The sequence below is a fragment of the Aquila chrysaetos genome, chromosome 4 (assembly GCF_900496995.4).
Source record: "Aquila chrysaetos chrysaetos chromosome 4, bAquChr1.4, whole genome shotgun sequence".
NCBI classification, from domain to species: domain Eukaryota; kingdom Metazoa; phylum Chordata; class Aves; order Accipitriformes; family Accipitridae; genus Aquila; species Aquila chrysaetos.
Window position 1 is genome coordinate 5,296,199 of NC_044007.1, and position 14,506 is coordinate 5,310,704.

General features: G+C 44.8%; 1 protein-coding gene across 4 annotated transcripts in view; it reads left to right on the forward strand.

Moving 5' to 3' along the window:
- TRAPPC9 (trafficking protein particle complex subunit 9) overlaps positions 1-6,999 on the forward strand; it is a 519,558-nt gene extending 512,559 nt beyond the window's left edge. For all 4 annotated transcript variants that reach the window (XM_030011866.2, XM_030011869.2, XM_030011867.2 and 1 more), the window contains one exon: positions 3,779-6,999. In XM_030011866.2, the coding sequence (XP_029867726.1) occupies positions 3,779-3,958 (180 nt within the window). In that variant the 3' untranslated portion in view covers positions 3,959-6,999. The remainder of the gene's footprint in view (positions 1-3,778) is intronic.
- Positions 7,000-14,506: the final 7,507 nt, after the last annotated feature.

Below are 14,506 nucleotides of genomic sequence, written 5' to 3' on the forward strand. Positions count from 1 at the left end.
GAGTAATGTGGGCATTTTTTTCTTGATTCTTCAGTCATTTTTTTCTGGGGTAGAAGCTTCCCATCTTTAGTTTCCACATTTTGGTGGAATTTTAGTAAAATCTGTTTCAACTCTGACTCAATTATTCAACAGCATCCCAGACTGGCACACATATAAGCACATATCTAGGCGGTGACGCTACCAGCCCTGTGTGCTGCTAGATCGAATGACAATACAAATTTGGTCTGGATCAGGCACGAGTATGTGATCTTCGTGTTTCTCGTAGGTTGGCTGGATCATGCATTGCAATCAGTGGGATGGTGTGTACTGTCAGATGCAGCAGGAAACGTCTGAGTTGTGTACACATCTGAACAAGTCACTCTGAGTTCCCTTCACAGTCATTGGAAAGCAAGTCATCAAGGTTGATGGAGTTGTGGAGATATATTACCTCATTCTACGTTTGATCAGTGAATCCTTGTGTTGAACAGCTGGCTCAGATGTGGACATCCACTTTACAGACATTTGGGTGTATTCAGTTCCAAACTGAGACATCTGAATGAGTAGGTGTTACCGTGGATGCTGGCCAGCCAAGCTCCCAATTAGTCAATGGAGATGTAGTCTGCAGCCAGTAGAACCTGGCTTACACTAACATAGACACTAGGGGTAAGATTCAGTTGCCTAAAAGTAGGTGTCTACCATCATTTAGGTGCTGTGGGTATCCCACCTGGCCTCCACCTACTGCCAGAAATCCTGTAAATCATCCTGTAAATCTTGCCAGCCCTCTGCAGACGTCTCGGTGCCTTAGGTCATCCCAAATGTCATGAGGTGCCTATGTTTAGGCAAGTGTAGCCTGACTCTATAGACTGGCTAGGTAGACCATTCTGTGCTGGCTCCACTGGCTGCATTGATGAGATGTCTTCTTACTGTAGTAGGAGCTTGGATGCCCTAGTGTGCAGAGAGACACCTGAATGTACGTGGTTTAACCTCAAAATTAGTCCTCTGCCTGGTATACCAGTTGGGTTGGATCTGGCCCTCTACTGACCTGACTGCTGCTGATTGTGGTCTTCTGGGAATGTGTGTAGGCAGCCCCACTACAGAGGCAGCCTTACTTTCCAAAGTTAGTTACTGTTTTGGAAGAACTTCTGCAGAGCCACTTGTATCTCAACAGTGCAAAGGTTTTAAGCTACTTTTGCTTCCCTGTTTATTCCCCAAACCACAAGTGTTGATTACAGCAGTGGTTCTACAGGTGGCCGCACAGATGTGGATAGTCCCCAAACCATGAACGTTGTTGTCTGGTCTGTGCCTACTGCACACAGGGAGATGGGCTGCAGGCAGAACAGGACACATACCACTACCTGCCTCGCTGGCTCTTGTCACTTAGGATGAAGAAACTCATGACTGGTGCAGAGACTTGTGCTGTAAAGGCAGGAGGAACGAGCAATCATGTAGGCAGAACTGCAAATGAGTGAAAAGACTGTGTTGATGCCGATGTGCCTGAAGCCACCTTCCTGTTTGTCAAGGGCTCTGATCCATGCTGTTACAGATATTTCTTCACGGTGCAGCTAGACTAGGAAAAATGGACCGGGAGCTTGAAAAAGGTATGAGTCCTGAGGAGACTTCATTTGCTGTTTGCCTCTACCCATTGCTGGCATTGGTGCCTGCCTCTGTCCTCCTCTGGGTGCAAGTCCGCATCAGTTCCAGTGAGGCAGAAATAAGGCAGGCAGCCCCAGGAGGAGGGGAAGGAAGCAAGAGGGGAGACTGCTTGATGTTGTTCTGCATGTCCAGACGCAATGCCAGAGGGCAAGAACTTGTACCCAGCGAGGAGGGGAGATGCCAAGGACAGGGGTCAGGAGAACAGCTGTGGCTGCTCTGATCACTCACGTGGATGATACGATGCTGCTACAAGTTTGCTGTAGGTCAGCAGAAGTGCTCAGCACCAAAGCCAAAGGGAGCCTGGGCTCTGCCAGCTCTGATGATGTTGCTGCTTGTGAACAGCCAGGCCCCTGTACAGGGGCAGCAGTTTAGGGAGGTTCAACAAAGTGTGACACCTTAGGCTACTATACAGGGTGCATGTCTGCTGGCTGAAGGACCCAGCAATGAAGGTCCAAAAAAACCTAGAACAGGAGAAAAAGGAAACAGCTCGTTCCTCTCACATCTGAAAGCTACGGAGAACCTTCCTCACTGGAGGTGATGGCAGGCAATTTTCAGCGCTCTGGCATATTCTTGAGGTGCCCCACACCCCTGGAAAATTTTTCTAGTGGTTCGTCTCCCCCCTCTCCCCCATCATGGTCTAGTCACCATCCTTGTTCTGGTCTTCCTATCCAATGGCAAGATGCCCGTCAGCAAAGGGTATCCATAGACACTTTCCCAGTTAATACCTCATTGTTGATGTCCCAGTTTACCATATAACCAAATTTTTTATAGCGGGCAAGAATCCTGATAACCTGTCCCAGAGCCTCATCCCTTCACTGTTCCAGGTGGTAATGTCCCATGGGTTCCTAGGGATGTCCCTTGCAAAGGTTTTCTCCCCCTGAATCCAGTCAAGTCCAGCACATCTGGACAGCTCAGTGCTTCTGGATCCAATGCCAGAGTTTCTGTTGTTGTTTGGCTTGGGTGTCAACTTGGGTGACCAGTGGTGTGTCATGCTGTCATTTGGAATCAACACTGGACTCTGTAACATGATGGACACTGAGGTGTTTGGAGATGACCAAAGAAAGGCCCATTACCAATGAGTATTCAAGTAAAAAAGAAAATACATGGGCACAGACCTACCTGTGAAAGTAGGGATGGTGCCATGATTATATCTTGAGTTGATGGTTTCAGGGTCCAGAGAGCAGAAAGGAACTGGTAAGATGGTCTGGGCTGAGGGAAGACCAGTACTGAGGAGCATCAGGTGCCCTTTTTTGGGTCATTTCTGCTGGGATGAAGTCGCCTTTTCACAATTTTTTGAATAAATTCCATCCAATGGAATGGCTTTGTGCTGATTCCATGTTTTGCATCTGCAGCAACTTCAACCCAATTCTAGGCACCCTGAAACTGGATTTAACATCTTGTGGAAGCAGATGTTAATTCAAACATCATTACATGAACAGTCGTGGGATTGTTAAAGTTAGAAATTACTTAAGTGTCTTGCTGAAATGATGGACAGAGATATATTATTTGTTGTAAAAATATGGATTGTAAATGGTTTTGTTATGAAGGGAGAAATGTAAATGTAGAAACAGTGTGAACTGTATTTAATTTGGACAAGTTAAATCAGGTTGGCTACTTTTTGTGGGATGTTTCTTGCTAAACTTAATTATTTCAATGATGGTGAATATTAAAGATTCTTGATTAGAATTTGCAGTCAGATTGTGTCTGAATAATAAGTGGGGATGAATTTAGTTATTGCTAAGTTGTTAAATGGTGTTTAACCATGTGTTTAACATGAGTTCAGAGAAATGATTCAGACCTTTAATATAGACGTTGATAAATGCAGTCTAAGGATAGATTTTGGGTCATCTCTGCCTTAAACCAACTCTGTTCTGGAATCAGTGACTCCTGAAGATCTGTGTTCTGGTTTGAGCTATGCCACAGCTTTGCTGTATGAGGGAATAATACAGGATTTAACTTTCAATGCCTCAGTTTTACCATTGATAGTATAGGGACAAGATCTTTACTCCTTTTTGTGTGAAGGCAATACTGAGATGTGAATCTAGAGTGCTTTGAAATCATTTGAAGGACCTACTGAATTGCAAAGTGCAACTGTTTCATTTTGTTGATGGTTTAATTATACTGATTTTCACGTTCTCTTTTCCAGGTGAAGCCGACCAAAGACTCTGTGTACTTTGGAGCACTTCTTTTTCTCTACACAGGTGATTTCTACCTGAATATCAAATTCCATGAAGACAACTGCAGCAGGGAGCTGCCTCTCTCCTGGTTCTGCCTTCCTAGTGTCCACATCCGTGCTATGGAGCCTACGGTCCAAACTAAGCTGTAAATGTACTGTGTGCTGTTTGATTAACCACAGTGCACAGAAATGCTTGGCACATCCTCTGCTTGACCCCAGCTTGTTTCTGTCCAACCCCAGGCCACAGTCCCTACTTTGGAGGAACAGCTGAACACTTTCTGAGTTGGCTGATAGTCATTTGGGCAGCTGCTTTAGCTAATTTCAGAGAGAGAGAGACAGAGACAGAGAGAGACAGAGAGAGACAGATTATAACCATGCTAGAGTTTTCCTGTTTCCAAAAAGCCTTTGAAAGTGCTAATATATGCATTATGCTTTCATATACTCTATTGATATCAGTGGGTTTGAAAAGGTCATGAGGGCTGAATTTAAGAGGGCTGAATTTAACCATGTGTTTGAAGGTCTCAATTCCAACCTGAATAACTGTGTTTTAGCATTTTTCAACAAGAGTTTTATATCTGTATGAAATTGCTCCTGGCTTACGCTGGACCCATGGCATGGACCCTTGAGGTGTAGTTCTCCTCTTAGTTTTCTTCACAGGCTTGTTCTTGTTCACTTGTTTGCTGAGTATTTGGTGTCTTTTGTAGTAAATAGCAGTAGTGATGCTTTTTCCTGTGTTACTGAAAGTAAGAATAGCAAATGTGCCTCCAGTTATTCTCTTCCTCCCCTGAGCCCAGTGCCATTTGCTCCTGGTAAAGTCACTGCCTTTAGTTTGGTAGATCTATGAACAAGAAATGAAAGAAGGCAATGAAGTGCTAAAGAGTTTTGTCCTTGAGAAAGGACATAAGCCAACTTTTGGGTTGCCTAGGGCTTGCCTCTGAATTTGGGCTTCGCAGTTCTGTTTTATACAATCACAATCGCTTGAAACATTTGCAGACACTTAAAGAGCCACGAAAATTAATCAGCTAGTCATTAATACCACTTTGCATGACTTCTTGCAAACTATTCTGATCAGATTTTTCATGCTAATAGACTGGGCTGCATTATGTAGTTGGTTTTCCTTCTTTTTTTTAGAATGATGAAGTTTAATTATTAGGCAATTAAGGCCATGGAATTCCTGACCGTAAAAGTAGTTGATGAATGTACTAAAAATTTAGCCTGTTGTCTTTCGGAATAATGTTTTTGTATAGAGACCCACATTTACCCCATGTAAAGCAGGGAGATGTCTTAGCTGTATGATGAATATATTATTTCACAGACCATATGTTTCAAACCTGTCTCAATCTTTTCTTAAATTTACAGCCTGCGGCTCTTAAATTTGGTGGTAGTATACTTTCGGGGGTGGATACACCAAGATGTGGCAGGGGTGCTCTAGTTAGCTCCAGTTAGCTCTATACGTGCTAAATCTAGATACACAACCTCTTTGCAGATTTTTATTTTGTTTAGGCTTCATCCAAATGTGGGCACACCACTTCATGCCTGACCTGGTCCGTCCAGCTCATTCTGGCTCTCTGCACCATGCCCAGTTGTACTTTTAGGTGTGACTGGTGTTTTCCGTAGGAATGACAGTCCTCAAAACTCAGTTCATTGCATGTTTGCATATGACTGTAATGTATGCATCCTAAATATATTTCTAATTTGAGGAAACTATAGCTATAGCATGATAGCTATATTTCCAGTGTATGCAGGGTATTACCTCTAAAAAATTGTATTGTGGCAATGTTATCAGTGTTTGCTCTGTATACAGCTTTGAATGCCAGAGTGGAAGTCTTCAGTCTTCAACTGATGGAGATCTGAGGCCGACTGAAGATTTACTTGCAATGGTGTACTGCTCTGTCACCTGCCAGCACGCAATGTCCAGTAAGAAAACTGTTCCTTAGACTTGCACAGTGGTTCTGGGCAGACACACCCAAGGGAAGAGGGTCCACACAGCTGAGTTGGGAATGTTTTTTGCATTAGTGGAGCTCGGATGACCAGTTTGTGCCATGAGGCTGAATTCTCTGTCACTACATAGGCATATACACAGAAGAATAAGATCCCAAGAGAGCAGGAATTAAACCAGTTAATCTTCTCCATAAAAGCTTGCTTTTGACATGTGTCTCTGTACTATGTTACACAACACTGTTGCAGTGAAATCCAAATTGGGTTTTATTCAGTATTCCCAGCAGGTAATCTGCAGATGCTAGGAATACAGCTAAGGCTTTGTAAGGACCACATTGCATTTGAAACAAAAATATTGTGAAGCAGATGCTGTTGCAGTCAGGATGCTTCAGCTTACCCAGCTAAGGGATCATTTCCTAGCTTATTTTTGAGAGCGTTCTCTGAGAACAGAGGATATTGTTCTGTGAAGACTGTACTGGGATGGAGCACTCCTGTGCCCTTTACTTATAAAAGATCCGGATCCACAGCCTGCTGAAGCTGTTGGAATGGGAACAGGTTTTATTATAACAAAAGCAAGCTGCATATTTCCAATATGCCATTATAAATCTGCCATATGTGCTCATAAATATAAGTTCTTACGTGTGAGCTGACCCTTAATGGTCTATTTGTTCATTATATAGTAGACCACTCTGTCCCTTGTCAACTTTGATGCTTAGTTGCTTTTGGCATTTATGATATCTTTCCTAATTTTCTCACACTTCTACTCGTCTTGGTGAGGGAGATGAAACACAAGAAATTCTTCCTTCTGGGGATCATTTGTGACTTGTCCAGAAGAAGAATATTTGTCAGCATAATTTAGAGAAGGGTGAGGGGAAGGTACTTGAAATGAGAATACTGCATTGGTTTTAGTTTTCTTTTTAATGGAAGTTTTCACTGGGATTGCTGTCAAGATTGGTCCTTGCAGTGCTTGAAAAAAGGATGATACTTTTCTGATCTGCTCTCCTTTTCTGGAACTGAAAACTTGTTTTTATTTCTCCAAACCACCCAGCTATTATTTTGAACATGATGAGCCAAACTGTGCATTGTTACACAGATGTAAATCTGATATGATCCCACTTGGTTGAATGAAATCATTCCTAATTTAAATCACCATTGCTGAGAGCAGACATTGGTCCGATATATGTATGCATTGGAGAGGCATAAGTTGTGTAAATTTAACTGTCTGAATAAATACTTATCTTGTGTTATTTACACCTCTGCCTGTCTCTTCTGTCTGTAATTCTTGATAGTGTTCTTGTGTGTTTTTACTGGTAATAATAACATATCTCTTGATGCTGCATTCTGTCTCTGAAAGAATGTGTTTGACCCTGGAACTGAAATTTCAGCTTCACTCAAACTTTCTCTTCCTAGATGAACTCAGAGCTAGTAAAAGAAAGATGTGTGCTTCATAGTGTGGCTCCTATGTCAGTGTCCATTAACTGTCAGCTGAGGGGAGAGAGATGCACTCACATGAAAGGTTACTTATGCCTCAGTATCCTAATACTGACAATGAGGGTGGTGACACACTGGCACAGGTTGCCCAGAGAGGTGGTAGATGCCCCATCCCTGGAGACATTCAAGGTCAGGTTGGACGGGGCTCTGAGCAACCTGATCTACTTGAAGATGTCCCTGCTCATTGCAGGGGGGTTGGACTAGATGAACTTTAATGGTCCCTTCCAACCCAAACCATTCTAAGATTATACGGTTCTGTGATCCTTTCCATCCTCTACAGAAACAGCTCAAAGGCTGGAAGGAGGACCACTTACGGAGGTGGTATGTCTGGGAAGACTGATTGGAACCACTTGTTTTGCGTGCACCATCTCATGTCCAACCCTCTTTGAGCTCCTTCTGTCAAACAGTCCTGAGGCTCCTGTGTTTGTGTTCCCAATCTAGAAGCTCTTAAGCTTTCCTTAGTGAAAGCCAGCTGCACTGTCCCTTCCTTGGATCCTCTGGCTCCCTTCCTGGGTGTGGGCACTTTCTCTCTCACTGAAATGGGACCATGCATCCACCCTGCTTGCACTACGCACACTAGAACAGCTATCTGCCAGCTCTGCGGTATGTTAAGCATGCCGTCCAGAGCTCTGGGCTAGCAACTGAGCTGTTGGGGCACAGGTGGGATTTGAAGGCTTGCCTACAGGTACGTGCTTTGCAGAGGTTTGTAAACACTAGTGCTCTTTTCTTAATACAGCAGACCCGTAGATGTGGACAATTTTCATGTCCAGCGTTCAATGCTACGTGTTTACTTCTGCAGGTTAGACCATTCTGGGGCTTAGGTCAAGGTCCTTGGGTTGTCCAGCATCTTTCTATTTTAGCTCTTGGTTTCTCATCTCTCTTTTTCACCTCATCCTTCTCACCAACTCTACCACTCACTGCTCTTCTGTTTTTCTTTGGTTGGTTCGAACAGAAAGGATCAACATGTATCTTTCTTTTTCTGTCTCCTTCCTCTGCATCTCTGTCAGAGCCCTCCTAACACTTTGGTCATCTAACAGGGGAAAAAATTGCTTCAAACCCTATTTCAGTTGTTAAACTGGAGATTGGTTCTCATATCCTCTCTTAAAAGCATCTTGAGATATTTCAGTTGAATGGGACCTTGTCTATTTTATTACCGTCTGGTGTTGCTTGTTGGAGTGATACTTAGGCTACTACATTCATGATGCATCAATTCCGTAACACCAGTGGGACTTGTGCTGTATGTAGGTGACATGTCATTTAACATGTATCGATTACTTATTTTCCGTGTGTTCCTGATTTAGCAATATATCTAAGCATGTGCCTGATGTTAAGCACATTAATAGACCCAGTGATTTAAGCTAATTCAGTCACACATCTGCCTGAGGAACTTGCTAAACCTGTGTCCAGATGCACAATCTGCACCTGAACCTGAAAGGTGGAGATTGAGGCCCCTGTCTCATTACGTTGCATTGGCCATCTTATTCTTGGATCACCACTGGCTCCCAGGACCCCTGGTACAAGGAGAAGACATCAAAATCAGGCACTCTAATTTTAATATCTGAGGGATAGATACATAAAATGAGTCTGAGAGTGCAGAAGATCCTTCCAGGCCAGTATGCGCTCAGTGTATATCTATCTATATCAGCCCCAGTAATGAACTTTGGAGGCATAACTCATACAAATAGGCTTGCTTGGGAAATCATGTTATACCCAAAGGCTGTGCCCAGTAGCTGCGTACTAGGTGAGACAGCGCTCATCCACCTCCTGCTTGCAGTTGTTTTTCCAAGTGTTCCTCTTCTAAGGGCTGGTACCAGCACAGGCTGCGCTGATGTCCTCGTCCTCTCAGCCTCCCCATCTCTGCATCCATACGGAATCTCCCCAGGAACTGTTCAGAAATTACTTGGCGTAAGGGAAGACATATGTTAATGAAGAAGCACAGGACCACTTTTGTGACGAGGGAGCACTGGATCCTCTGAAGAGAAGAATTCGTTATGGCCCAATGTATTCTGATACCATGACTGAAGAAGGGTGATTTCAGCCCCTTTTCAGCATGTATTCAGTTTGAACAAAACAACATAGACACTGCCAGAAAGAAATCAGGCCAACTATTGAAGCAGTTTGACAATGAGCATCTTGTTAATGGCTATGAGGATGTCATCACTAATTTGTGTCAGAAACAGGGGCCTTTGGTATCCAAGGTCTGCCCATGTTCTTACAGGACAGTCCTGGTCGATGGCTCAAGTGATGCCATGGTCCAGTTTAGGCATCTGCCTACCACCTCCTTTCCCAACAGCTCAGATCCAGAGCACGGATGCCATTCCATCCCCATCCCTTTGCCTGATCGACCCCTTCACGTGGCCTCCCAGGCTGAACCTGTGCAATGGGTTTGGCTTGAAAAGGGGAAAGAAAGGGCAGGGGAGTGTTTTCCTTTAGTGTGTGTAGACACGTGTGAGAGGGTTATTGATGTGCAGCTCAATCACTGCACAGACTGTCGAAGCCTGCGAGGTTGCAGCATCCCTCACAGACACATTTGCAGCGCTCTTCGGGGCAGCACAGGGGTAAATAAGCAGTGGGAGGAAGGGAGGGTAGAAATGCAGAGAGAAATGGTACAGGGCTACAGCCAGAGACCCCTCCGCGAGGTGCCCAAAGTTAACAGATGAATCAAGGCCAAATGGGTTATGTAACTGCCATGACACTAAAAATAGGTTACGCTGTATATTAAGATTTCATTTATAAATTGTTTATAAAGCATTCATAAATGTTAGATATGGTAAGCACGTTATGCACATGAATACTTCGTGTTCCAACAGTATCGATGGCTGTATATACGGCAGCTGCAGGTATATAGATGGTTAAGTCGCAGTTTGAGAGACCAACAGTTCAATAGCAATATACAATAAATGATTCATCAATCACTTAAACATCTATTAAGCATTTATGTGTTCTTTATAAATGGAACCTTAATATGAAGTGTGACCTTAAGAAGTGTGAAACAGGGAACTTTTCCCCTTTCATTTTTTTTTCCTTTCTAAAAAAAGATTAAAATACCTCTCAAATCACCAGTTTAATAATGATTGTGCTTTCCCTCACCTCTGGCTTGAGAGAGGCCACAGGCTCCTGAGAATTAAAAATGGTTCATGGAACAAGTGTGGCATTTGGATGTGCTCCTCTCTGCCTGCAAATATGTTTTGTGTCACTTGAGGGTATGGGCTCCAGGGATGCAGAAGGATGTCACCTTGCCAGCCTGCAGATCCCTGGAGGAAGCACAAGAGCGAAGGTAACGTGAGAATAAAGTAAGTAAACAGAAGAGCAGAAGAGCCGTGAAATGAGACTTGAACAGGATAATTTAATTCATTAAAATAAACCCTAGAGCAAGCTGTGGGCATTTGCTTACATGGAAGATGCCACCAGAGAAGATGCCACCGTTGCAGACCCCCAGCACAAGGCAGACCAGGTAAGAGGTTTCTCCTTCCCTACCATGGCATCTGCAATGTAAACAAATACCTGGAGGAAGGTGTAAGGGTGTAAAGCCTGCCCATCCCATCCCAGCTCTCGCTCCCTTGGACTGCTGAGCCCCTCGAGACTCTCTTTATTAGTGGAAGAGATACAAGATGCTCCTGTCCTTCCACACTTGGCTGAAGTCCTGGCCAGGACTGTGTCTTTACAAATCTCTTGAGGAGGGCATTGCAGGGACCTGGCCCAGGTCTGTAGTATTTGAATTGTATCTAGATATTAGCCATTTCCATGTGGTGGCAGAACAAAGCCCTTGGATAATGAGCATTTAAATTTAGCACAAAAGTAAGACAAAATATATGCAAATGCTTTGGGATATTATTTTCAATACAAATATTGGGTAAATATATCAGATTTTCCCTTTTGTAGAGCTCTCCAAATGTTGCTGCTGTTGGTTTCAATATAAAATCATGTCCTCTAAAGCCTGTGGCCAGTCCATATTGGCGGCTTGGGGTCACACAAGCTCTGTTGGGAGAAACGAGACGAGGTATCAGTGATGTTATTAACACAAGCCTGTTTATTTAAACCCACTAGATATGAACAGGAGGCACATGATGACCTGTTGTGATTTACAGGGCAGTCATCTGTGCTCCCCAGGAAATCCACAGGGAGAAAGGGGCTCTGTAAGGAAACACCCACCCTGCATCAGTAAAGTCATGTTTCTGACCTGAAATGCCTTTTTTTGGCCAGTGGCTATAAAGAGAGGCCAAGGTGACTAGTCGAGATGGAGACACCTGCTTAGCAGACCACTGCGTTCGGGTGAGATAAATCCCCCTGCCCTGTCCCGTCAAACACGGATGAAGTTAACTAAAGTGTTTTAAAGTTTAAAAGGACTCGGGGAGACACCTCTGCACGCAAACAGCATGAGCACAGGAGCCTCATTTCTTTGGAGGTGGGTTAGACCAAAGCCCTTTACCTCCCCATCCAGGGTGCAGATCCGTGGGAGCCAGGTTTGTACGGGGGCTCTTCAGCGCTGCTGTGCTACAAATACCAGGACTGTGGCTCATTCCCGGTATTTTTCCTTTTCGTTACGCACACCATCGGCCAGGTGCGCAGTGACCTTCCAGGCGAGCAGGGCATCACGCGACACGTCAGTGAGGAGCCACATGATGGGGAAATACACGTCTCCTGGGGATTGCCGATATAAAATGTCCGGGGGAAGGGGGAAACCTGCTGCAGCTTTATCTTGGCTTTGTGCAGCCCCGCTCTGATGAGACCCTCGGCTGAGAGGCGTTTTGAGCTGTTACCGAATGACCACGGTCATATTTTCCCTCTCTCTTTTCCCCGTGCCCGTTGCTGCGCTGTAGATAAGGCAGCAGTATTTTGGCAGCTGGGAGGTGATGCTCTATCTGTTTGCACATGTAGGACGCTAATGGAAATGTGCCACCCATCACCATTACTGGGGTTTAGCTTGCCTCTCTGCTCATTGCGCTGGGGACATCAGCTGGTTCTTTCGGTGGCAATGCAAAGAGCAACAGTGCTGGGCACAGATCACAGACCAGGCAGACATCTGCAATCGAAACTGAAAAAGCCCCTGCATCAGCCTTGCTTACTGCTGTTGCTGCTCAAGGCTCTGTTGTAAGGCTTGGCTCCAAACCTCTTTTTTCCCCTGCCTCCTTAGATTTTCCATTTCAGGGAATTTTTTCTGACACCAGATTTATATATTTCGTAAGACCTTGCTCTTGTTTGTGTCACTTTTCTGCAGCTAGACCCTACCATTTTGTGCTTTTGACCTAACCCTCGGTTTCTGGATTTGGAGCGGTTAGAGAGAGAGTCCTGGGGTGTGTGCTGCAACTGAAGTCCTCCCCTCTGTTTTCAAGCGCATCCTTCACCTGCTCAAGGCTTTTCCACCCCCTGCCCTGCTCTGCTGCCTGCCTTATTTCAAGGTTAGGCACTAGGAGGAGAATAAGACCCCTGCTTGACTGAGCTCTCCCTTCAGACCTGACACATCTGACGAGTTAGCCTACGATACTGTTGTCTTCTCTTCCCCTATTTATCAGTCCTCCCACCGGCTCCCAGCTAACACACAGGCAAGGCTCTGGCTTCTGGTGACCTCGGTGCATTGGAGAGGAGGGAAGAGGAAAGGAGATTTAGTATCACCTTACTATCATCTCCTGCAAAAAATCCATGTTTTGTTGCTTAGTGACAACATCTTTATATGGAGTCCCGGTGCTACATGTAAAATATTGAATGCGAAGCGCTGCCACGCAGCAAGAAGTTAAGCTTCGCTAAATGCCACATCTCCCTGCTCAGCGCTGGCCATGTGGCTCCCGGCTCCCCTTCCAAATCCTAAAGGGCACATCAGGTCCTAGCACTGCAGACTGGCACAGGCCCTCCCCACCTCCACGGCAGCGTGGTGCTTTGCCAAAGCAGTGGTGGTGGTCTCGGACTCTCTGCCCTGTTTGGGACATCCTGAATATTGCTGGTGTCCAGGTGGGTGGCACCTGGGGGCAGATTCAGAGCACCTAGGAGGACCGTGTTCCTTAGACCACCCTGCAGAGCCCATGAGTGCAAGGCAGCTGCCTCACAAATGTGTAGACACGGCCTCGCTTAGCTCAACCCAAAGTTTATTTTTACTCCACACTCTTTCCCAGGAGGAAACACTTCAGCAGCTTTATTTCTCGCTTCCACCTGAAGATGCAAAGATGACTCCTAACTGTTTTCAAGCCTCTGTCTTGGTGATACTATAATTCACATTAAGAGAGGATGTCCTGGAGCTACATACGGTCCAATCCTGCGGTGACGGCCGCAGTGTGTACCAACCCCAATGCCTCGAGCAAGGGAGCACGTTGCCCAGCCACATGTCCTTCCCTCACCTTGTGCACCTTGTGCTTGTGGATCCAACAAAACCAATATAGAATAGAAAAGAATAGAATAGAATAGAATAGAATAGAATAGAATAGAATAGAATAGAATAGAATGGAATAGAATTAGAACAGAATAGAACATTTCAGTTGGAAGGGACCTACAACAAACACCTAGTCCAACTGCCTGACCACTTCAGGGCTGACCAAAAGTTAAAGCATTTTATTAAAGGGCATTATCCAAATGCCCCTTAAAGATTGACAGGCTTGGGGATCGACCACCTCTCTAGGAAGCCTGTTCCAGGGTTTGACCACCCTTTCTGTAAAGAGATATCCCCCCTCACCCTGAAACCAAGCAATGCAAATTGGCAACAATCAATGAATCGGGGTCAGGCTGCCCCCTCCATAGCAAATGGTAGCAGTAAGAAGTGGGGAGGGTTTTCTGTACCTCCTCAGTATCTCCTCTTCAGTAGGAACAATTAGCAGCAGCTTATTTGTCACTATGACAAAGCAAAGTTGTGAGATACAAGTCTGGCCTCTGGCTTGTGACGCACCTTGTTACCGGTAACTGGACATGTGAGATAAATAAGCCAAAACCAAAACAGTGGCAAAACCCACCAGCTCTATCAGAGAGAAGAACTCAGGAATGAATGCCTCGTTCAATTGAAATGAAGTGGTTGCTGTATGAAAATGCATATTTCATGGACTACCTGTGACTGACAATGCACCAAATATATTTTGGATGATCTGCCTTGCTAGTAAACTCTATCTAAGCGACTCTGGGGACTGAAGTGGTTGCAGCAGCCTTGGCTACACCAACACAATATTCCATTTTTGTCTTGTTTGATACCGTTTCGTACAAGGCGGCACACTCTAAGCCAAAAGCTGCATTGCTATTATTATAACAAAAGAAAGATCTCCTCTCATTTTAGGTGAAGTCTCCATTTGCATT